The following is a 24414-nucleotide window of genomic DNA, read 5'->3' on the forward strand; positions in this document are numbered from 1 at the left end:
TCATAATAATCTAAATCACTTTATTAATTTAAGTTAGGTAGAGACACTAAACATCGGAACCACACTTTGCTTTGCTATGGAGCAGTCTTCAGAAAACTACAAAAAATAAAAAGGCAAAATAACAAAGAGGTAGAGAATCGAGGCTCATCACTGTGACTGAAGGAATGACGCCTATTGGAATGTCTTTTGAAAACGGTGTCGTCCCCATATTGCAAATATCCATACATGACAGTATAGGGAGACAAGTCATTTGGGTTACTGGGCTACTCACAACATTTACAACACATTTCCAACTGGACAAACTGACAGCACAGTGTTACTTTTTCTTTTTTTTTAAGGGGGTAGGGGTAAAGAAAGAAAAATATTTTCATACATTTCCCCGTAGTATGGAAGAGGATGAGGGCCAGTGAAGAGAGAGAGAAATAAATGGCAGGATTCTCACTCTTAAATAAAAAAATCTGACAAAAGTGGGAAATCTGATTTAAATCTCAGAATTCTGACAATAAAACTGGCTTTAAAATCTGACTTTAATCTCAGAATTCAGACTCTCAGAATTCAGACTTAAATCAAAGAATTCTCAATTGTCATAATTCTCACTTTGAAGTCAGAATTCTAACTTTATTCTCAGGATTCTGACTTTGAATTCTGACTTTAATCTCAGAATTCTGACTTTAAATTCCTACTTTAAAGTCAGAATTCTGACTTTATTCTCAGAATTCCGACTTTAAAGTGAGAATTCTGGCTTTATCCTCAGAATTCTGAGAATACAGTGAGAATTCTGACTTCAAAGTCAGAATCCTGCCAACCTTTTTTCCCCCTCTTCACTGGCCCTAATTCTCTTCCGTACTCCAGCGATCACCTAGTAACAGCTACAACTACACCATCTTGAACATTCTCCTCCATTTGCGAAGTGACTGGCTTTCTTTTAATATGTTTGTAACTTGACGCGTGTTTGAGAGTTGGCAGTGTCGAGAAAGCTTAGAAAATTACAGTGCAGGTCTACGTAACAAAGTGAAGAAAGGTTTGTTGTTTTACTGTCTGTACAGTAACATACTGTATATTTCCACAATGACACTAGATAAGGCTGGTGACTAAATAGTTATTGGATAGCGTTTGAAAACTAGTGACACAGTATATAGATGTCTCTTAAAAAAAACACACACTCGCACCAAAACGACAAATAAATCCATTGTGTAGTCCACAGCTTTCTTTGTCCCAAAGGAACGATATGGTAAACCAATATGGCACCAGCCCACATTCAGTCTTTCCGCCATCCCCCCTCCCCTCAGTGGTCATCTCCTCGTGCTCGCCGCTCGGATTTTGCGCCTCCTAGATCCCGTTCTTGGCCTCGTTGTTGTTCATGGCCTCCTTGCGCTGCGCCAGGAAAGGGTACATGCACTTGTCGGCACCCAGGAAGCGGTACATGCACACGATGGCCTCGAAGGGAAGGATGCTGCGGAGGAGGGCGGGACACAGGTGGTTAACGGTGAGGCCGGGAGGGCGTGGTTGGGGAGTGGGCTTGGGCTCACCTCTTCATGAAGTTGACCATATAGACGATGCGAGGCGTGCAGATCATGGGCTGGTCGGTGAGAATGGCGCGCATGGCCTGCTTGACGCAGAATTCGGGTTTCAAGGGAGGTAGAAACGGTTCGATCTCCTTCCTGAGTGCATGGGGGGGGTCAAACGTTAACACGGTGAAGGCCTCTGCATATTCATCATTCACAAATAAGGAATCTATTCTCCGTTATTCATGGGAAACTCACCTGCCTGTGATTTTTGTGAAATGTATTGGACTGGCTGACTTTTGGCTCATTCAATCACAAATTTGACATATTAGATTTGTGATTAAGAATCAGCAGGAGATGGTAAATAGCCTTGTGCCAACTGCCAAATCGGATGTAGCCTATGAATATTAAGGCAATTAGCTTCAGTGAGTCTCAGAATTTTTTTTTTTTAATAATCACTTTAAAAACTTAATAAAAAAACAATAGAGTGAGATATTTTGGAACACTATATTAATAATAATAATTCTTTTAATTTATAAGGCACATTTCAACATAATAAAATAAGAAATAAATAAATAAAATAACAAACAAAACTTTTAACTTAGAAGCCAATAAAAAAGGACACAATAGTTACATAATGGAGCATAAAGTGGTATTATTCTGAGAATAAACTGGAATAATAGGAGAAAATGTAAAATTACAAATTTACAGATTTATTTATTTTTTAATCACTAAACTAAACTAATTATAAGAAATGTCATTTGAATAAGTGAAAGATATGAGTAAAGTTAGAATATTTTAGGAGACACTAGTTTTAATATTACAAGAAGTTATGAGAATAAAGTACTGTTCTTTTAAGTTATAATATTGCAAGAATAACATTACAATAACATTGTAATAGATGATTGTCAAAATTCCCACAAAATAACTTGGCAGTCAATGCAACTGTCCTCCTTAAGGTGATTTAAATTCAAGACGGCAATATAAGGCCTAATTTGTATAAAATGACGTTTTGCTACAATTTTAGTTATGTAAACAAGCTTCTGTTAATATTTCTCCTCCATAAAATTATATATTTATTTATTTATTTTTTGTCTTTTTAGGGCCTGCTGACTGAATTGGGAGGGGTTGGATGACAGGCGGAGCTTTTTGGCCCAGGTGCACCTAACGGCGAGGCTCTCCTGGGAAAATATCGCTCTCTTTGTCCGCACAAAAGAGGCAACTCTGACCGCTACTTTGAAGATCAAACGCTATTCGTCAGCCATCTTTATTGGGTGAAAATCAGAGAGCACAAACTCTTGCCAGGTGCGGTAAAAATAAATAAATAAATGCCTCGCTCAGGCAAACACAAAAAGACTCGCCTTATCCTGCAGCCTTTGAACATGCCCGTGTCCACCAGGTAAGGACACACCAGCGTCATGTTGATGCCGTCTTTCTCCGAGGCCTTCAATTCGTGGCTCAGGGACTCGTGGAAGCCGATGGCGCCGAATTTACTGGCACAGTAATCCTGGAAAAGGGAAAAAACAAAACAGATAAATATATCATTTGTATTTTTGCTCAAATGTTTTATTTAGTCATTGCAGTGTTTTGGGGTTGGTTAGGTTATAGAGGTGCAACGATTGATGGATCTTTAATCGATTTCCAAAATAATGGAAAATTATGTTGAGAATCGATAAATGTGATTTAAATGTCTTTTTTATTTAAAATTGTCCAAATTCTTGGAATTTCAGCTCCTCCACAGTAAAAATCCTCTAATTTCTACAATCCTCTATAAAACAATTAGTTTGGGGGGGAACGATCAACATTTTTGCCTATTTTCCTCACATTACAGACCAAACCAGTAGCTGAATCACAATTAACTCATTTGCTCTCAAAAACATGTAAATGTTCTATTTTAAATATTACCATGCTCCCAAAGACGTATTTATGCATTTTAGGTTTTTTAATGCAAGAGCATACAGAAAGCTTTGATGCAGCTTCTGACATGAAGTGGTGGCTTAAAGCAATGGTAGTTATTACAAAAAACGGCCAACAGGTGGCAGCAGAGTATAAGACATCAGCCAGGGCCATGTTGCAACAAGCTCTTTTATATATGTATAGAAGTATACTTTTTTTTCCCTGATGAAAGAAAAGACTAATCTTTCTTTTGGCAGGTTCCATGTTTTTATAGCAACAGAACATTCTGTGCAAAATCAGTTAAAATCCAGTAGAACAGCTGGGAGCGAAGGGGGTTGCTTCAGTGAAAATGGCTGGGAATGAATGAGTTAATATATTTGTGCACTGTCGATTTTAAAATAATGTCCTGGTTTTGGGAAAAAAAGAGATGGAAATTCTAACTTTTTATGTTATCCGAGTCATCGGAAAAAATTATCGTCAGATTAATCGATGACTGAAATAATTGTTTGTTGCAGCCCTAGTTAAAAATTTTGAATAAGAGGCCAGAGTTTTTCTGTGAAAATCGGCATTGACATGAATACCGAGTGAGCCGTGATGAAGATGTCTCCGTGGCTTGGGGAGCTGTCAGCTCATTCTGGAGCGCCCCTCGGACCCCCGTACACCCCCACTGCTGCGAATAGAAGAATCTATAAGAGGCTCCCTAATGCTCATCTGTGTCCTTTAATTTAACGGGTGCGGGGGGGGGGGGGGGGGGGGGGGGCAGCGTCTTCTTGGATTTGGTGTCAAAGGCATTGTGTGTTGTTTTGGTTTTTTGGGGATGGTGGGAACCATGAATGTGCATGCGCTGTGCTGTGCTGTGATACGAACCTCCACTCCAGCTGTGCTGAACAAACCCAAGGAGCTGGCAACCGTCACAATGTGGCCGTGGTTCAGTTCCAGCATCTTGGGGAGAAACGCCTTGGTGGTCTGCATGCAGGACAGTGGAAAATAAAGTAAGTTCACTTGTGCCAAAGCTCTTTGATCGCCCTCCCCCCCCCCCCCCCTTCTTACTTCGCCATGGTGACGCACAAAGAGGCGTCTGAATTCATAAGAGGCATAAAAATGAATTGAAATGAACAGTGGAATGTGAAAAAGTTGACTCTTTTTGGCAGGTGTGAAAAGAAAAGAGTGGGAGTTGTCAGCCCACCCCCTGCCCCGCTCCCTCCACCCTTCAGGTATTTACTGGACAAGCAGGTATGTGATGTGATGTGTGTGTTACAGTGCAATGTGTTCTTTTCCCACACAGATCTAATGGCCATTGTTTGAAGCGAGCATGAAAGAGCTCACAAAACTCAACACCTCACACAATTCAAAGTCAAAACTGCACAACTTAAAACCAATTCAATGAAACAATCTACTTTTTAAATATAAATAATTTCTTCCCCCAAAGAAATTCTCATGGTTTTTCTATGAATTTTTTTGTTTTCGCCCCCCGGTGGCCATCAGAGAAAATGCAGAAAGCACATTCACTTTTAGTTTTTTACTTTGCAAACTCAAATTACATTTTAAATTAAAAAATAATAATAATCTGTGATGAAAACCAAATTATTATTATCCAGCAGGAGTCAATCAACAGGTGTGACATGTGACTGCCATCTAGGAACTGACCAATCACTCTCCCGGCAGGGGGTCCAAAAAACAACCAGCAGGCCTTTTGTTGGGCGCCATGCTTGATCTCAAAGCAGATATGTGCCGCCATAGCGAACAACAATAAATGTAGCAGGCCTGCTCTTTTTTTCACCCCACTTTGGGACGGCATGTGGCGAATTAACCCTTGAAAGTGAATCCACTAACTCAATGCAGCCACTAGGGCCTGACGATTATCATCGGCCGATTATTGCCCTTCAAACATCTGCCAAAACAATCGGCCAATTGGGCCAAATAGCAGGTTATTTTCCCCTTAAAACGTTATCATCAAAGAATACCGAAATATCTGACGCTGTGAAAGTACCTTGAATGCACAATTTTGCTTGTATAGCATTAGTAACTAGCAAGTGTGTAGCGTATGTTGTTCTGTTGTCCCCCAAGCGTTTTTTAAGATGTTTAATGACATCCCAATTTGAGTTAAATGTAAAACTAAACACACGACAATATGAATAACATCCACTGTATATTTAAATACAAAACATGCTTCGTTTTTAAAACATTGCTAGCCTAGCGCTAATGCTAAAAGCAAAGGGAGGATCCCATTCAAATGCTAACCGGACGTTAGCATCGACTTTGGGAGTGTTTTTCCTTCAAATAACAAATATCCACACACAAATACTGTGGGAACACATACCCACGGGTAAGATAACACTACGCAAAAGCACAAATTCTTCTCAATGTATGAAAAACGAGTTATTTTAATTAAATTAAATCGTAACTTTCTTCTGTACTCACTTTAAGTGTGTACGCCATGGATTCACAGCACCACACAGAAACAGTCAGTATTTGTTCTTACCGTTTTTTCTGTTGCTATAATTTGAGTATTTTCTATCTTATTTTACATTCTTATTTTGTCATAGTCCTTTCAAGTTATATTTAAACTTGATATTTCAAGGATTCAAATAATTTCTTTATTCAGAATTCAAGGATGCAAACGTCCAAGGATTTTTTTGTCGTCTTTACACACATTTCCACATGACATGACATGGCATGAAATACAATACCCGAGGTCCTACGTTAGCCCAGTAAATCCCAAGACTTGTGAAAATAACACAAGCTAAAAATTTGTCATTAAAATGCAAGAGGCTTGAATTTCACAGAATATTTACAACATAATTTTTCTTGACAAAAACAATGACACTTTTAAGTAGTTGAGCAGTTTTAGTAGTTGAATAAATAAAGTTTTGAAATCCCAAATTGTTTTAATCATGATCATCATCTCAATCAAATAATCTTTTTGTTTTTTCCCCCCAGTCCAATTATGTACTCTAAGCATAAACAGCACAGCAGTTGTACACAAGTAAGAATGGTCTTATTATTGACACATAAATCTATACAATGGCCTTATATACTTCATGAAATTTGTTGATAAGGTCATACATCTTCTCTGTAAACAGAACCAGAGAGAGAGTGGTACCAGATAGCGCACTTGTTAAATCCATGTGAGTGGGAGGGAAGGCCTTGTTAAAGCTGCGTCGGACCAGACGCCGCATCTGTTGACATCTCGGCTCATTTTGCCAGGTAATGAAACTTGGAAGCAATAAAAAGGAGGGCTTAACTGTTTTGGACGGCGCTCGGGCAAGGTAGAAGCGCTTTGGACTCGCCTCGCTCCAGACATCTGCACTTTTCCAAGATATAAATTTTAAGCTGCTAATCGAAAAGCTGAGAGGGAGATGGTGCGAGCGAGCCAGAATGGCGGCGGACGAGGGATGATGTTGCGTGCAAATGAAGCATTCGCTTAAGATATGTCCCGATGCGACTTGAGCCAAACTTTCCCACTCCCACTGTAAATGTTCAGAAGTCAGGGGATGTAGTACACTGTAGTATTGAATTATATTATACCTCTCCCACACACTTTGAAATACGTTTTTATTAAAACAGACTTTTTAATGTACTCCTTGGTAGCAATAATAAGTATGAGTAGTACTTTTAAAAAAGTATTTCTTTGTTGTAACGCTCTTTCTGTTTGTCACGCCCAGTTGGATTGCTGTGATATGAGAATTAATCAATGTACATTTAAACACCAAAATGTTCAACCAAACCATAACAGAAGTCTGTTAGCTTAATGCTAACAACACAAAGTGCATGAGACAGGCTAACAAATATCACCTTAGCATATATAAAAGATAACATTTTATATTTAAACACCAAAATCAAGACAGCCAGGCTAACGAATGTTAGCATAGATGTTATTGTACTTAGAAATCTTTAAACAATTATTTTAATGTTCATGAAGAATTGTATGATTAAACACCAAAATGTTCAACCAAACCATATATTAACATGTAAGTTAGCTTAATGCTAACAACACAAACTGCACAAGACAGGCTAACAAATATTAGCATAGAAGTTATAATAATATAAACCTTCAAACAATGGTTATTACATACACGGAGTAGTATCACAAACTTCAAAAGAGAATAACATTTTACATTCAAACACTAAATGTTCAACCAAACATTCGTCTGTTAGCTTAATGTGAACAAGAAATGCATGAGACATGCTAACGAATATTAGCATGTATGTTATGGTAATATAAGCCTTTAACATACATGGAGTAGTATCACGTACTTCAAAAGAGAATTAGCATTTTACATTCAAACACCAAATGTTCAACCAAATCATATATTAACATTCGTCTGCTAGCTTAATGTAAACAACAAAAAATGCACCAGACACGCTAATGAATATTAGCATAGATGTTATGGTAGTAGAAACCTTTAAACAACTGCTACCTTTAACATACATGGAGTAGTATCACATACATCAAAAGAGAATTAACATTTTATATTTAAAAATGTTCAAGCAAACCAAACAGTTAATTATTCACAATATATGTTCTCTGCCCTTAAACTTATCTTCGCTTAGTAGGGGACCTGCGCTGGCTCTTTTTACACGGCATCAAGAGCTCAGTGCTATCCAAGATGTTTACGCACTACCCTAATGTCACGCTACTCTAAATTTGGACTTTCCAGTAGACCTCTACAATAAAAACCCACATCTTAAAAATCCGTAATATAGCCGGGGTGCAAAAGATGAACAGTGATATGGTTTTCTGTAACATGACAAGATGGAAGAGAGGCTCATCCCCTCGCTAAAAACGGCCGTCCCGCCTCTCATGGCAGCTCTCGGCATGCGACCGTGACCCCTGCTGACCTATCGGACACAAAATGTGTGAAGGCAACCGGGGGGCTCGTGTCTTACATCAGAGCCGGCCATAATTGGGCCTCGGCGTTCCCTTGTTACGCTAAATTACCCGCTGACACAGGCCTACGTGGAGTGGCCCTTGTCCCGCCGCTCCACCTAATTGCGGCGGGGGAAAGCACTAGGGGTCCCGCACAAAAGCCTCTTGCACCTGGGATGTCAGGCTGCATTAGCGCCTCACCGATACGAATATGAACAAAATTTTGGCCCCTCCGAGTCGAACCAGATGGCCTCTTAATTAGGCTGACAACAGGATGAAGGAGGCGGATCTGACAGCAGATCGTGGAATTTGATTGGGCAGTTACAAGTCGTATTCCAAGCGACGGGTGCCATTAAGTGGTACCATTTATACCCAGAGGTGGCCATTTTACTAAATTTTGCTGGTCCATCATTAGCCATTCGCACCCTTCCGGCATTGTCGTAACATAAACACCCTTGGGTTTGTTCCATTCCTAAAAACTCTAGGGCACGACGATATGCTTTTTTTTTTAGACCGATGCCGATACCAATTTTGGGCAGAAAAAAATACAGATTACCGATTAATCTAAAAATATATATAATGCATAAAATTATTTAAAATGTGTGCCTTTGCGTATTATCTCATCTGTGGGTATGTGTTCGCACAAGATTTGTGTGTTGATATTCGTTAATTTGAAGGAAAAAAACGAAGCATGTTTTGTATTTAAATATACAGTGGATGTAATTCTTATTGTCGTGTGTTTAGTTTTACAGTAAACTCCAACTGAGGTTCACAGTGCGGGAAACTTCGGTTTTCTTCGATGACGTTTTGAGGGGAAAATAATCGGCCATTTGGCCCAATTAATTGAAAAAAACTAAACTAAAATGTTAAAAAAAACACATCTTTAAAGTTGCTAAAGCTGAGGACCCCTGTAGCTATAAAAGCATTCTCATGGAAAGTAACAAACAATCTGGCTCTTTTCAATCCGTGAGCAGGTATCCAGTGGAGTAGCCACGTCTGCTTTTACAGAGGCGTACAGGTGCACTGGGCCAGAGGGGTGGGGTGGGGGGGGGGGCCTAAAAAAACCAGTCAAGTAGGACCCTTCTGCCTGGCTGCCTCCATTCTCTGGCTACAGCAGGAATGCGGCCTGCGGAACTTGGCTCCTGTCGCCTGGCATCTCGTCAAGCGGATCCGCAGACAAGAAACCAATTGTCAGATAAAGTGGGTCAATAGCAGCTTACCATTACCCTCTCATCTCGCCCACCCCGCGGCCCGGTGCTGCCTCCTATGCCCTGCTCTTTTCCCGCCACAACACTGACGGCGGATCGTTTCGACAAAACATCTTAACTGGCTTGAGATGCCGAGGAGGGCGGCCGGTCGCTACAAAGTGCGCAACGGGAAACTCGCCTCAAAAAGGCCTTAATGTCTCCGAGAATTACTTCTAACAAATAACTGACATTACCGATCCCCATCTGGACTCATGAAAGCATCCCAAGACAAATTGACTGCTTTGAGAAGCCAGTGCGACACATGGATAGGGGACCCCTCCCATTTCCATTCCGCAAAGCCTGCCTTCCTGCAACACGGTGTGACAACTTAGCACAGGAACAAATCTCGGGTCTCCCCCGAGGGGCAAAAAGAGTTATTATCAGCATCTTGGCATGACGACTTTGCTCGTAAAATTAAATTTCCTGCATCCTAAATCAGGCTCTCTTGGCTACTCTTTCTCCCAGGGGTGCCTTTTAGGTGACGACCACGTTGTAAACCCGCTGTCATGATTTTGTGGGACCCCTTGCCACGCATTTAGACACCAACGGGGCCGCAAATAATACACGCCAATTGTCTGCACGTCAACCTTGAAGTTTCTGCTCTACATTACACATGGATGTTGGCATAATGAATTGCTACCGGGGATTCGCACCATTTTAAACTATACAGGCTATTCTTAATCAAATTTGCATGCGGCGCGCCGCCATAATCTGTTGACGTAGGAAAGGATGGTGGTTAGAGCCTGAGCTCTATTAAAGCGGCTTGTGTTTTTAATGAACCACATCCTCTACTCGAGCCGTCTCCATTCATTAAGCGCTTCTTTCATCAAGGGCGCACACACACGCATGCACTTGTGTGTATTTGTAGTTGAAATTTGAACAGATTTAATGGCATTTGGAAAACGCGCATTCGAGCCTTGTGATTGACTTGATTGACCTCATACCGCCAAACAATATCACAAAAAGTGGACACAGGTTAATTTTTGAGAGCATTTAATTTTTCTGGCACTATGAGTTTTCTGGCACACAGTTGAACAAAGTTACTTAAAAATATATATATTTTTAACAATTAAAGGTAAGTTAACCCCCCAAAAAAATCTCCCCCATTAGTAAACAAGGCATCCTGATTAATATTGTGTTTGCGTAATATAAATTAAGCAGCAAAATCCACCCCCGTTTATCTCCATTTCAGGCGGCGGCCATTTTGCCACTTGCTGACGGCTGACATCACAGTTCCTCAGCAGGTAACGACCAATCACAGCTCATCTTACAAACATCACATGACCAAACTTGGCTTGTGAATGTCACATGACCGAACTTAGAAAACAGGTGAGCCGTGATTGGTCATTACCTGAGCAACTGTGATGTCATTTTCCGTCGACAGCAAGTGACAAAATGGCCGCCTGTGTGGATTTTGCTACTTAATTCATAATCCACAAACAACATTAATCCAAATGTGGTTTTTAGACTATTGGGGTTGCATATAACATATATAAAGACATTTTGGAGGGTTGAATTCCCTTTTAAGTGAAATTGGATAATTTCAGGCTAAACAAATTCTAGTTTTTCCTCATCGTCACTCCATTTGCAGCACACAGTGACAATAGCAGGCCATCATCTCTAAATGACGCATCCCATGACAAGATTTCACTCTCGTGGAATTCTAAAAATGCATGAAAAACTATTTGAAGGCTTTTCTTATTCTCCACGCACGAATCCAGCAACATCATACAAATACCAACACAAATCTGATTCTGCAGGTCTACCCGGATGAAATTAATCGTAGGCATGCATGTCAGAGTGGAAACAATGCCGAGAAGCCAGCGTGGAATCTGAGCATATGGATATAATAATTGTTTGTGTGTGTGTGTGTGTGTGTGTGTGTGTGTGTGTGTGTGTGTGTGTGTGTGTGTGTGTGTGTGTGTGTGTGTGTGTGTGTGTGTGTGTGTGTGTGTGTGTGTGTGTGTGTGTGTGTGTGTGTGTGGGGGTGTGTGTGTGTGTGTGTGTGTGTGTGTGTGTGTGTGTGTGTGTGTGTCTGCATGCGTTTTGACAGCTTGGCTCACCCAGAAGTGCGCGTGGCAGTTGACCACCATGGTGCGTTCGATTAGCTCATCGGGACACTCCAGGAGGTGGTGGCCCGACACCACGCCGGCGTTGTTGATGAGTATGTCCACCTCGCCCACCTCTCGACGCACCTTCTCCGCCGTGGAGTACACGCTCTCACGCTTGCCCACGTCGCACGCGTAAGTGTACACCTGGGGCTGGAATGGAGACACTTCTTCGACGCCGCCTGGAGGAGACACAGTGGATCAATTAAATGGTTGATTATATAATTAAAAAGTACAAACTCTTTTCTTTTTTTTAACAAATCTTTGTGACAGGGCTGACGAACAAACATGTTGGTGTGGATCCAGGAGTGCTTAATTAGGCTCTTTTTTTTCTTCTTTTTTTTCAGTGCATAAACATGAAGATCAAATTTGACACGAGAGGTGGGCATGCCATCTAGTGTGAAGCTGCAGAACTAGGATCGTTTGGCCGTTGTTATTTAACTTGGATCTGCAGATTACACCACATATGTAATTCACAGAATGTATTGTTAAAGTACTGAAATGTCAAGCAAGTTGCATTACATAACGGGCGCACATTTCATTGCGTGAATACACATTTCCCGGGGTGTATTTTAAGGACACAATGCGAAGATAACATGCCAAGTCAACACAATGCTCATTTCAGCTAAAAAATAAATAAATATATGTAGCCTATAAATTAAATAACGCCACTCACCATCTTTAGAGGTCGGCGTGTCCACCTCGTGGTAAATCTGCCGCACCATCTCTGCCGTCTCCTCGTTGCTTTGGCTGTTAATGTCCCACAGCACCAGGATGGCTCTCCGCCGGGCGAACTCCTTGGCGAAGAGCCGCCCGAGGCCACTTCCAGCCCCGGTGATCACGCACACCTGTCCGGCCACGCTCTTCTCCTTGGGCCGCACCACCCACTTTGCCCCGGCTGTTACGAAAGCCCACAGCACCTTCAGGATGACCACGAAGAACTCCGCGATGATGATCATCATGTTGGACAATTACGTAAACAAAAACAAAAATAAACGAGGAAGCGAGCGCGAGGTTGGACACTCTTTATGCAAAGCGGTGCCGAGAAGACGGCGACTACTTCAGGGACCTCGACGATAATGGGAAAGAAGAAGCGTCAACCAGGGTAGGTGCCAACAAGCGGAGAGAGAAGCCTACAAGTTTAGTTAAAAGTTGCTGTTAGGCTTTGAGCGAAAAAGCGGCACACTTTGAGGCTTCCTGCTCGTCTTCTCAGCTCCGTCTCATCCCGAAGCGCATCTGGACTCGCTATTTATTCGGTCCTCCCATCAACACCGGACCCAATCGGACTGTGCCTTTGAGCGCCAGTTACAATGAAGCGTCAGGTCCGCACAATGCACTCACTCAATGGGGGTGAAACCACAAAGCTTTGACTCAACACCAATCACATGACCTATCTATCTATCTATCTATCTATCTATCTATCTATCTATCTATCTATCTATCTATCTATCTATCTATCTATCTATCTATACATCTATCTATACATCTATCTATACATCTATCTATACATCTATCTATACATCTATCCATCCAGTTTTAAACACTGTAGTTCACGCTTCACAGAATTGTTGCGTAAACGTTTCTCTCCTGTATTATTATCGGATACAGGTGGTGACAGACGTCCACTAATTGGTTCATTGCAATGCGCGCAGTGCGCAGCGTGAAAATGGATCGATCACTCTTGAGAGACGCGAGAGGAAATGCCAGATTACAATACTATGCATACACGACTGTCTTGCCCTCAAGATTATTATTAGTATTTAACGAGAGCTGCGGAGTGCGGCGGGGACAAAACAAATGCGGCCGCAACATCAGATAAGTGGCGCACCTGGAGTGCGTTCAAAGTGCGACTGTACACCCCCCACCTCCTCCTCCTCTTTAAATTATGCAATGGATTGCATGCAGCATGCACGCATGCCCCTTTGTGGGTGGTGGGCGCGTCAGGGCTCCAAACCTCAATTTTATTTTTTCAAACAATTAATTGAAAATCAAATACTATGATTTAAGTGCAAGTAGGCCAATGTTTCACTGCATGCATATTTGCTATGCAACTAATTCAAGCCACCCAATGTAATCTGGTCAAATACTGACAGAGCTATGGATATACAAACTAAAAACTTTTTTTTACCGCATTGCATGGTCATGTTTTCTAATTTGCATTATCAATTGATTTACCTATTGTTGATACGTTCCTCCAAACGCTGTCCAGCACAGTAATGGGCCTATAAAATAAAGCGACAGCGCCCCCCTCTGGAAAACGAATGGAACGCTGCCACATGTGTTCTTTCGGGTTTGCTTATTTCACTGATTTTAATCCACGAAAGGGAAATTCAGTTTACACGCTTATGCAGGTATAAAACTTGTGCGGCACTTCATACAAGAGAACTGGATCACACACATGCAGGCATACAAATAAATAATTACTATATTGTTATTATTATTATTACAAACTCAATGTCCCAAAAGTTGGGACACTATACAAATTGTGAATACAAACAATGCAATTATGTGGAAGTGCCAAATTGTAATATTTTATTCAGAATAGAACATGGAGAACGGGTCAAAAGATTAAACTGAGAAAAATTATAATTTTAAGGGAAAACTATGTTGATTTTAAATTCCATGGTGTCAACAAATCTCCAAAAAGTTGGGACAAGGTAATTTTCACCACTGTGAGGCATCCCCTCTTCTTCTTACAACGGCCTGCAAACATCTGGGGGTCGAGGAGACAAGTTTCTCAAGTTTAGAAATAGGAATGCTGTCCCATTCTTGTCTAACACGCGGCTAACTGTTCAACTGTCTTGGGCTGTCTTTGTTGCACCTTCCCCTTTATGATGCGCTAAATGTGCTCTACAAGGGAAAGAAGTGGACTGCAGGCTGGCCATTTCAAAACCTGGATCCTTTTCCTTAATTGTGTAATTGGTGCTGCTTGGGGTCTGGCATTATTATGTTGAGAAATGCAAGATATTCTCTGAAAATTATGATGCCTGGATGGGAGCATATGTTGTTCTCCAATCTGAATCCTTTCTGCATTGACGATGCCTTTCCAGATGTGGAAGCTGCCCATGCCACATGCACTCATGCAGTTAGTGGTAACTGGCCTTCCAGCTGTTTTTTTTATTAGTGAAATTGATTTTTGCAGTCTCTTATTGCTACCTGTCACAATTTTTGGGGGATTTGTTGGCACCATGAAATTTACAATCAACATATTTCGCCCTTAAAATGATACATTTTCTCAGTTTAAACTTTTGACCTGTCATCTATGTTCTATTCTGAAACAAATATTGAAATTTGGCGCTTCCACATTATTGTATTCAGTTTTTATTCACAATTTGTATAGTGTCCCAACTTTTTGGGAATTGGGTTTGTATATTTCTGATAACACATTCGAATATGAACAACATACATTTCGTGAAAATGTATGTGGAAGAAATGTATATGATTGAAAATAAATTGTTAACGAATTAATACATAAAGTAACAAGTTGTCATCACATATAAGTGGTCTACTTGTATAAAGGAATGTGTATCTTCCCTACAAATTAATGATTGATGAACATTTCAGAATTCAATTTTAGATTATTTATTTTTTTAAATAACAACAAAAGACAAAAATACATTTCATTCATGTAGTCTATGTTTATAAATTTGAAGCGTAAATGTTTCACCAAGATAGCCTAATCACAATCATCAACTGAAAAAACCCCTGAATTATTGAGTGTAATGTTTAGATAATGTCGTTTATAAACATCAGTCTGTTACGTTAGAGTTTAAATGGTGATACAGCATTTGTTAAGAGAACTGAAATGAGTTTTCTGACAGATTTTCATTATATAGTACTTTATTATTAATCAGGCAGCTAAGAGAACACCTTCATTGGGTCTTCAAATCTTCAAGCTGCACATGCGCAACACGAAAGTCCTCTTTCTCGGTGGACGCGATGGCGGACGCAGAGTGAGTATCTTCTGGCAGAGTCGAATCTTAAACAATCCTATGTTAAAATAAGTACCATAGCGATTTTTAATCTTTGGATGTACTGTTTAGTTTATGTACAATGTTGCCGTGTTTGTATTGTCGAAGTTGAATGCGTTACATTGCCATTTTGGCAACGTTTTTTGACACCGTGGACACGGCACAATATGGCTGTCTTTCCAATTCGTACACAATATGTGACAATAGTCTAACGGAGAAGCAATTTAATCGGATAACTGTAGATAAAGTTCTACGCGCTACATTTATTTGGTGAATAATAACGGCGTGTACATTATTTGTGCTATGCAGTAATGAAGCCGGTTAGCTTGGTTGGCTAGCAATTTTGCATCGTTGCGACGGTGCTTGCGTCCTTACTTTTTTCTTTTCTTTCATATCCAATCTGACTTAAAATGTTGCTGTGTCACAGAAAAAAGGTTCCGGTGGTCCCTGAGAGCCTTTTGAAAAGGCGAAAGGCCTACGCCGCCACCAAGGCCTTTCGCATCAAGCGAATGCTGGCACGGAAAAAGGTAAATGGCAATGAGCTCACCAGGTAATTCTGACGCTGGGGTTATACTGTCTATGTGATCCGCTAACAATGACAGCCCCCTTTTTTTTGTTTTAGGCCCGTAAAACAGAAAGAAAGGTAATCTTCAAGAGGGCTGAGAAGTACCACAAGGAGTACAAGCAGATGTACAGACGCGAGATCCGCCTTTCACGAACTGCCCGCAAAGTGGGAAACTTCTATGTGCCAGCTGAGCCAAAATTGGCATTTGTCATCAGGATCAGAGGGTAAGTGAATGAAGGCTGAGCATCATTTGCTATGAAGACAAGGGAACATCTGTTGGTGGTGTTTGCACTAGCGCTGTTTTAACCAGCAATCCATGTTGTGATGTTGGTCGTGTGTGGTTAATGATGAATACTCTTTCCCCGACTTATCGACTATGGTGATACAGCCATTATATTAAGCCAAATTTGGTCTGAAACCACACAGAATATTAAAATTAATTACGTTGCCCAACCTCTATATCCGCTAAATAAATGTGTCGTGCTTTGCAGTATCAACGGCGTCAGCCCAAAGGTCCGCAAAGTTCTGCAGTTGATGCGTCTTCGTCAGATCTTCAATGGCGTGTTCGTCAAGCTTAACAAGGCTTCAATTAACATGCTCCGGATCGCAGAACCTTACATTGCATGGGGGTAAGTACATTGCAGCTGAAACCAACTGAGCTAAAGTCAATGTTATTTGTGGGTTGTTCACGGGAGCAAGGGACAAACTAGGGATGCACTGGTGTCTGTATTGGTGCCGGTACTCATAAATATAAGACATAATTTTTCACTTCACCAGCTGTGTGGAGATACAATACTTGAACATAACACTAAATACATTTTGCTCTGCTTGGGCAGTGCTGAAGGAAGCCATCCCAAAAGTTAATGTAATGACAAGTTGTTACTCAGAAGAGAAAATGTTTTGGGGCAGTGTATATTTTTTTGCTCTGACTGGTAACTCTCGTGCTACTGCAATTTTTCCGTGAATGGCTCTGATTGGTCAATTGCCGGGCTAAGTCGTACACTGAACCTGGACGTAGGGGTGCTTGATTATGAAGAAAATATTAATCACGATTAATTTGGTAATAAATGAAATCACGAATAGGACAATAATATTTGGGGGTTCAAAACAATAAATAAAAAATATAAAGGTAAAAAATATTAATAATGCATTTCTTTCTTACACTATAACTATGCAAGTTCCTTTTGGACCAAACAATATTAGATACATTTAAACAACTCTAAATTAGTACTAATCTTTTATTTTTGTTTACGGTTGTGCCGATTTCATAATTGTGGAGTGTAATTGAATTTTGATTAATTGCACAGCCCTAACTGGACATTGCTCCTGCCTTATATCACCTCCTTCGGTATCTTCACAAAGTTGTCATTTTGTTTTGCCATCAAACATAGGCTGCTATCGGCATTCCTAACCAATAACCCTAAGAGCATTTCTGATATTTCTTTAGTAAAGAAACATATACAGAGTGTGATTCAAACCCGCCAACGTGCGTAACCGATACCTAATATCAGTACTCGCCCATCCCTAATACTTGGTATTGCTTACTCAAATGTGAGTACTTGTACGAAAACAGTCTCAAAAGTTGCAATGGTGCGTCCCTAGTAAAAACACTATTGGAATGTGGTTAATGATGCAGAACTTTTTTCCCCGTCTTATCGACTGTGGTGAAAACAAACTGAAACAAAGCCAGTTTTGTCTGAAGCCGCATTCACATTTAACGAGAAAAAAATCTGTGATAAGCTTTAATAATTAAATGAGTGAATCTGCTGTTCCTCCTTTTATTCTTTGTTTTTAACCAAATTTCACATGTTGAAACATCACAGATATCCCAACCTGAAATCTGTGCGTGAGCTCATCTACAAACGCGGCCATGGCAAGATCCGGAAACAACGTATTGCCCTCACAGACAACGCTTTGGTGAAGCGGAGCCTTGGTAATCTACACACTTGACTGCGTGACTGAATGGATTCACTGCAGATGCTAGAACATTTGAATCTGTGTGGATAAAACTAACGTGGTTAATGATGCACACTTTTTTCCCCGTCTTATCGACAATGCTGAGAGAAAATTGAAACTAAGCCAATTATTTCTGAAACCACGTTGGAAGAGCACTGTTAAAAGTGCAACTTAACTGGTTGCGTGCCACTTATGATATCATACATATTCACCACAGGAAAATTTGGCGTCATCTGCACTGAGGACCTCGTCCATGAGATTTACACTGTTGGCAAGAACTTCAAGTCCGCCAACAACTTCCTGTGGCCCTTCAAGCTGTCGTCACCTCGTGGTGGCATGAACAAGAAGACCACCCACTTTGTGGAGGGAGGTGACGCTGGCAACAGGGAGGATCAGATCAACAGAATGATCAGGAGGATGAATTAAATCAATGGTAAGTTACAAAAGATGCGTGCAGGCTTTCAAGTTGTCTCATCAGATGTGGTTGATGATGCACAATTTTTTCCCCGTCTTATCGACTGTGGTGAAAAGCAGCTAAAGATAAGCCAACTTTGTCTGAAACCACATCTACCTGTGAAGACACAAACAAGTTTCCATATGTATGCTATTCAAACTCATTTTTTGTTTTTCCCTTTCAGGTTTGTACAAGACTTAAAAAAATGTTCAATAAAAACATGTTTAAAATGTTTGTTTGTTTTTTGCTCATTTTGATCAAAATAACATTATGGCCAGCTAGCTTGAGAGTAGTTGCAGAAGTAATTGATTCCTCAGCCCATCAACAGAAAGACTTAAAGCCATAAAATCAATAGCGTCAGTTTTCCAAAGAGTTGTGTTAAATGTTAGATGCTGCATGTGAATAATGAAATGGACAATTGTCTGCTCGTGTACAATTAACGTGACTGGAACTGGAGGATTCATCGGTGGGTGTTATAGGAGCCATGTTGCCATGGCAACGTGGCGTAGTACGTTGGTCGTAGTGCAGGCGACTACTATACGTCCTCCACCAGTGAGTCACTTGTCCACTAACGCGAAGGAACTGTACTATTAAGTGCGAGGTCGTGTGCAACATGACGTTGCATCTGGAAGCATCGCCGTCGCAGCCTTGCGCGGAAACTTTCCTCGTCAGGGGACGCGCGAATTGTGACCATTGCGGGCCTGGCTCAGGCGGTCGTCGGGCTCCCGCGTTCGGCAGGTTGGTGATGGGAGCTGCTGCGAGACGACCGCCTTTCCGACAGCAAATTTCAACGTTATCATCGATTCAACCTTTGAATGGCGAGTGAACGACGATGTGACTGCATGCACGTGAACGTAGCTTCGATCTGTGCTAAACGAGTGCTAGCAACGCTTCGTTCAATAACGTAGGAATTTGCAGTTGTATTACTAGCTTCACGTTGGGCATCCAAAATCCTGTCTGTGCTGTGCCTTTGTCATCTTATACGTGTTCTCCCCTCTAGATATGTAACTACGGTAGTCCGACATGTCTAAAAATGAGTCTAATGATCAACTTGGCGTTTTCGAGTCGAAACTGCAGACCAGAAGTTGACTTGATGTAATTTGTTACACGTACCTATAGGTGGCGATATTACCTTTTTTATAATGAACAGTCTCACGTCAGTAAAGAGTTTTATTTCACTTTTAGGACACTTATTTGAAATAACGCTATTCTTTAGGTGTCATGTTAGAGAAGACAAGTATCCTACCTCCACTAGGGGACAGCCATGTGCCCCACCAAGGGGGTGAGCAACCCTTTGGCCTCTCCAAGATGCTTTCAGGCCCTTGGAGGCCCTTCAACATGAGGTAGCAGCATCTCAGTCGAGTGCATGACATACATTGCATATAGATTATGTGAACAATCCTCTCACTAATTCAACATTTTCATTAATATTGGCAGAATGGACTATTGTAGGGGTCTACAACATGTGGCTACAGAGCTACATATAGGTCTGTGATTTTGGAAAATAAGTGTTTACATTAGTTGGTTCTTTTTTCAATTGTAATTCTAAATTGGAAGATTATGGTTTTTCAATCTTGTGTGTAAAGTGAAGGCGATGTCTACAACCCTGAAAAAAATCAAATTAACCAGAGAAAATGAATATCTTAATTGGGTATTATTTTTGCTAATATATATTTTACATACATATTTAATTGAAATAGTCATTTTTAATTCAAGTTGCCAGCTAACTGCACTCCCCACATGATGAAATGAAGGCCCATGACAGGAGCAGTGGCATTTTGGTTGAATTTAAGTTTAGATTAATGGACAATGACTTTTATATGAACGAAAGGTTCAACCGGTCATATATTTTTTCCAGTTTCTTCAAGTTTTTGTTACATGCAGAAATAAACTTTTTGGTTCTCTGTAGCAGGTCGTTTGATTTCACAAATGCCACATTCTTTATACATACAGATCAACAAAATACTGTATGCATCGTTATGCTAACTTTAGATGTCAAAAGGGTTTTGTGGCTCTGTGTTTTATATGTTTTATTTTTCTGTGAGAGGCGATCAAAATGTCTCTTTGAGCTTTGAAGGTTACCGACCCCCGGACTAGTGGCGAGCACGTCTGCCTCACATTCAAGAGGTTCTCCGGGTGTCTAGCTAGCAGCAGCTAAGTCTATCCCAGCTGACTTTGTGTGAAAGATAGGAGGGCACAGAGACAGACAAACTCAACATCTACATAGCATTGTAAAAAAAATTGTTACACAGTTTTTGTCTTTTGTGTGTGTGTGTGTTTGTGTGCATGTTTTCCGTAGTTACTCTGAGAGATGCGAACCCAGCGTGACTCCGACCACCTTTTTCCCATCAACATTAGTCCTTAGAGGCTTGAGCGCTTTTCCAGTGCAGAACTGCAAGTATAGCAGGTATTTGTGGGCGTTAGCTTATAAATCAGTCATTATTAGCTCTCTTAAGCCATAGTCCCCATGCCTTTCTGCTGTACATCTCCTCGGCAGGGCCAAAGGGAATTGTCCTGCTTACAACCTCCTAACTCTGAAAGACAATCTGAAGAGTGAGTAAGCATGCCAAATGTGGTCTCAAAAGTATTAGAACACCTACTGGAGAGGAAAAAATTATAATATGGTGAGTGTCCGCCTTCTGTGAGATGTTTGCATCTGTGGGAGTTTTGTCTCTCCGTCCAAAAGAACATTTGTGAGTCCAGAGGTGTGTCTTTCAAAACAACAGGGTGGCAGAAGTGAGTGTTAAACTTGACACGTCTATTCTAACTTGCAAAACAGTAGGTTTAAAGCAGGGGTGGGCAAAGTATGGTGTGCGGTCAACATACATCCAACTGCTCCATTCTTTAATCAGGCCTGTGGATCATGTACTGTACATTATCCTGTAATGTTGTTGTTTTTCTCAATATTTGTTTAAAAGAATAAAATAATGAAAATTCATTTTTGTTTTTTTCCTCATTAATTTATCTAATTAAATCATTGATTTATTTTATTTTTATTCTACATTTAAAAAAAATAAAAGTAAAATATTAATTGTAAATTATTAGAAGAAAATACCTGTACAAGACATTGTATTTTATTTATTGGATAATTTGACAGTTAAGTATACTGTATTTTAATTTTGAATAAAATTTTATGATTTTTGTTTTTAATAATTAATGTGAATTAATTATTTAAAAAAATAAATAATGTAATTTTGTATTTGTCGTGGGGAAATTGAACTCACACTCTTTGGTGTATTTGTGGTGCACACCACACGATACACCTTAAATGTAGTGAATGTCTCTTTTTTTTTTTCTGCTGCCATGCTCGAACCGTCACCCTCTGGTTTGAAACCCCAAAAAGCCCAAGTCATCACTGATGAACAACTGCTGTCCCAAAACAACGTAGTTTATATATACACACCTTTTCTTTTTCTTTTTTTCTCGCCTATGAATATCTTGTCCTTTGGCCCTTAAAAAAATGCCCACCGCTGATCTAAGAAGGTTATCTGAACCTGGTTAATACAAGAGGTGTGTTTTAATACTTTTGTCCATAGATTGCGCATGTGTATACATTTATCTTCATTTTAGATTGACAAAATGTAGGGTCGCTTCAACACCTTCTCCTCTTCTCCCGTTAGGTCAGTCGTACCCAGACCCCGTGATGGGAGCCTCACGATCCTTTCTCCATAGGATATCTGAGTTGTCCTGCTTGGAGGGTGATACGGCAAGGCAGGAAAAGCTGAAGAAAACGAGGATGTCCAGAAAAGCCTCATCATCCTGACAATCACTGCTACCCCGGTCAAAGGGGTCCAGAGCGGAAACAGACTTTGAGTCGATGCCAAGGGCGGGTGAAGGACATCAAACCTGGTGGGCACCCTGTTCGTTTAAGTGGCTCCTTCTCTCTGCTCTTTTGTCTTCACTGGTGCTAGTTTTCTGCCTAACGTGGTTAGCTGTGACATTCAGTCAATTATGAACTTTTTTGGTGGTTTATATATATTAGTCTGGAAGCCAAGGTAGTACATCTTAATATCTTACATATATCCAGTTAATGATTTGATATTCAAATGTATTGATATTAGTAGTCATTGCTCTTTCTGTGGTAATGACACTTGAACTCATTTATTCTTTGACTGTGTGACCACGAAACTAATTTGGTCTGATTTAGTGGTTATAAAGTCTCTACAAACCCCATCAATCTGGAAGAGATTATTTGCTAATATTGTAACACAAATGATAAAAAAAATTTGAATATGTAATTATTTTTGCCATTCTTTATGCTATTTTTGTTATTTACAAACAAATAAAAAATCGAAATCTTCTCCTTGATTTGTGTATTTCCTACTTGATTTCAAATCCAACTATATCAACTGAATCAACAATAAGAAAAGCAATAAATTGTTGAATCTGTGAAATGCTCCCGACTTGCTTGGGGGATATTTTGCTAACTGCAAATCACATCTGTAATTGATAATTGTCTTCCTGAATTTATATAAACAGATAGTGTTTAAAAAATTGCATATGAATGTTTAAAAATGTTGCAATGTTTGTAACTGATTAATGTTGCGACTTTAGGCGAGTTGACGCTCAAAAATGTCTATAACGTCAGAGATATATATTTTTAAGCGATATTTGTGCTATTCATGCCTGACCGCGATTCGTGTATTTGATTGTCATATCTTTAATCAATTTTTTGGGAGAGAGAGAGTTGAGTATTGTTAATCTTACCGATTCAACATGTCATCATCAATTGCTTTTTCTTTCTTTTTTTGCGGGTGTGTGTGTGCGTGCGAGTGCTCTTTAATTAATCTGAAACCTATTAAAAATCCCATACCCTTCACCTTAACCGGATAATTCATTCACAGTCCCGCCAGAGTCGTGAAGTTGTCAGGAGACCAGAGGAAGGGTCAAAGGAAAGAAAGATGAAACAAAGTGAAATCCAGCATCAACCAGACAGGGCCTACCACCCACAGGATTACAAAACCAGAATCTTTTACCAACCCCATAAACCTCTAAAATCCAACAGATTGGGGAGACCTCAGAGACCAAAGGAAAAACTAAAGGAAGGAAGGATGGATGGATGAAGCAGTTTGGTGGCCTCAGCATTGGCTTCTTTAGGCTGTGAAGCGGTTGGGATGAAGATCAGCACCTCCAAATCCGAGACCATGGTCCTCAGTCGGAAAAGGGTGGCGTGCCTTCTCCAGATCGGGGATGAGATCTTGCCCCAAGTGGAGGAGTTCAAGTATCTTGGGGTCTTGTTCACGAGTGAGGGCAGGATGGAGCAGGAGATCGACAGGCGGATCGGTGCAGTGTCTGCAGTGATGCGGACTCTGTATCTCTATACATAATAAACGCCGTAACGTCCCTCAAGTGTGCAAATCGTGCAAGAAGCAAAACGCCCTTGTGAGAAACTGCAACGACTCGATTAACTTTTGCTGGTGTGCTCATTAGTTTGCTGTCCAAACAGAAAACAGGTGAGCCATGATTGATCATTACCTGTTTCCCCAGCAGAGGTGATGTCAACTTCAGTCGACAGCAAGTGGCAAAATTTGTTTTAAAAGGTATTAATTGTTTATGAATAATAATGAAGTTATCACATTAGATAAAATATTATCTTATTGCTGTTGAAAATGGCTCAATGAGTCAGATATCACTTTGAAATTGCACATTAATGTTTAAAAATGTTGTAATGTTTGTAGCTGATTAATGTGACTTTAAGCGAGTTGATGCTCGAAAATGTATATAACGTCAGAGATTTTAAAAAAAAATTGTGTTATTCATGCATGACCGCGAATCGTGTTTTTGATTGTCACATCTTTAATCCAATTAAAATCATGCGTTCGATTTGGCACCCGGAAAAAGT

The 24414-nt window shown here is 40.3% G+C and overlaps 3 protein-coding genes and 4 non-coding genes across 8 annotated transcripts; 6 read left to right on the forward strand and 1 right to left on the reverse strand.

Annotated features, from left to right (window-relative positions):
- rdh10a (retinol dehydrogenase 10a) lies at positions 1–12959 on the reverse strand. The gene is made up of 6 exons (XM_086065699.1): positions 12303–12959; positions 11582–11808; positions 4269–4367; positions 2867–3012; positions 1530–1661; positions 1–1453 (listed from the first exon to the last, which is right to left on the reverse strand). Exons 1-6 carry the CDS (start codon positions 12586–12588, stop codon positions 1330–1332), a joined length of 1014 nt encoding a protein of 337 aa, XP_085921825.1. The 5' UTR covers positions 12589–12959; the 3' UTR covers positions 1–1329.
- A 2524-nt stretch (positions 12960–15483) lies between these two features.
- Positions 15484–18806, forward strand: rpl7 (ribosomal protein L7). The gene is made up of 7 exons (XM_086066291.1): positions 15484–15579; positions 16025–16124; positions 16220–16386; positions 16654–16791; positions 17986–18095; positions 18336–18551; positions 18757–18806. The coding sequence occupies exons 1-6, from the start codon at positions 15566–15568 to the stop codon at positions 18542–18544; spliced, it is 738 nt and encodes a 245-aa protein (XP_085922417.1). The 5' UTR covers positions 15484–15565; the 3' UTR covers positions 18545–18551; positions 18757–18806.
- Positions 16497–16587, forward strand: LOC147155667 (small nucleolar SNORD12/SNORD106). The gene has a single exon (XR_015092247.1). It is a non-coding gene; the product is annotated as a small nucleolar SNORD12/SNORD106 (small nucleolar RNA).
- On the forward strand, positions 17780–17871 carry LOC147155668 (small nucleolar SNORD12/SNORD106). The gene has a single exon (XR_015092244.1). It is a non-coding gene; the product is annotated as a small nucleolar SNORD12/SNORD106 (small nucleolar RNA).
- Positions 18174–18264, forward strand: LOC147155669 (small nucleolar SNORD12/SNORD106). Its single transcript, XR_015092245.1, has one exon. It is a non-coding gene; the product is annotated as a small nucleolar SNORD12/SNORD106 (small nucleolar RNA).
- LOC147155670 (small nucleolar SNORD12/SNORD106) lies at positions 18596–18686 on the forward strand. Its single transcript, XR_015092246.1, has one exon. It is a non-coding gene; the product is annotated as a small nucleolar SNORD12/SNORD106 (small nucleolar RNA).
- Positions 18807–18958: 152 nt separating the features above from the next.
- On the forward strand, positions 18959–22808 carry c21h8orf89 (chromosome 21 C8orf89 homolog). 2 transcript variants are annotated; one of them, XM_086066292.1, is made up of 5 exons: positions 18972–19390; positions 19789–19915; positions 20872–20979; positions 21070–21125; positions 22193–22808. In XM_086066292.1, exons 1-5 carry the CDS (start codon positions 19186–19188, stop codon positions 22333–22335), a joined length of 639 nt encoding a protein of 212 aa, XP_085922418.1. In that variant the 5' UTR covers positions 18972–19185; the 3' UTR covers positions 22336–22808. The 2 variants fall into 2 exon arrangements, with proteins under 2 accessions (XP_085922419.1, XP_085922418.1); XM_086066293.1 differs by lacking the exon at positions 19789–19915 and having other exon boundaries at positions 18959–19310.
- The last annotated feature ends 1606 nt before the right edge of the window (positions 22809–24414 follow it).

Source organism: Leptonotus elevatus, chromosome 21 (assembly GCF_054856555.1).
Source record: "Leptonotus elevatus isolate MCC_2025b chromosome 21, RoL_Lele_1.0, whole genome shotgun sequence".
NCBI lineage: Eukaryota > Metazoa > Chordata > Actinopteri > Syngnathiformes > Syngnathidae > Leptonotus > Leptonotus elevatus.

Coding starts and splice junctions, on each gene's coding strand:
- rpl7 (XM_086066291.1), top strand. Junction 16,125..16,219: donor GAATGCTGGCACGGAAAAAG/GTAAATGGCAAT, acceptor TTTTTGTTTTAG/GCCCGTAAAACAGAAAGAAA. Junction 18,096..18,335: donor TTTGGTGAAGCGGAGCCTTG/GTAATCTACACA, acceptor TATTCACCACAG/GAAAATTTGGCGTCATCTGC.
- c21h8orf89 (XM_086066292.1), top strand. CDS start 19,186: ATGACGTTGCATCTGGAAGCATCGCCGTCGCAGCCTTGCGCGGAAACT. Junction 19,391..19,788: donor ATCGATTCAACCTTTGAATG/GCGAGTGAACGA, acceptor GCTATTCTTTAG/GTGTCATGTTAGAGAAGACA. Junction 20,980..21,069: donor CAGAACTGCAAGTATAGCAG/GTATTTGTGGGC, acceptor TCTCCTCGGCAG/GGCCAAAGGGAATTGTCCTG.
- rdh10a (XM_086065699.1), bottom strand. CDS start 12,588: ATGATGATCATCATCGCGGAGTTCTTCGTGGTCATCCTGAAGGTGCTG. Junction 4,368..11,581: donor ACTGCCACGCGCACTTCTGG/GTGAGCCAAGCT, acceptor TCCTGCATGCAG/ACCACCAAGGCGTTTCTCCC. Junction 3,013..4,268: donor TCAGCACAGCTGGAGTGGAG/GTTCGTATCACA, acceptor TCCCTTTTCCAG/GATTACTGTGCCAGTAAATT.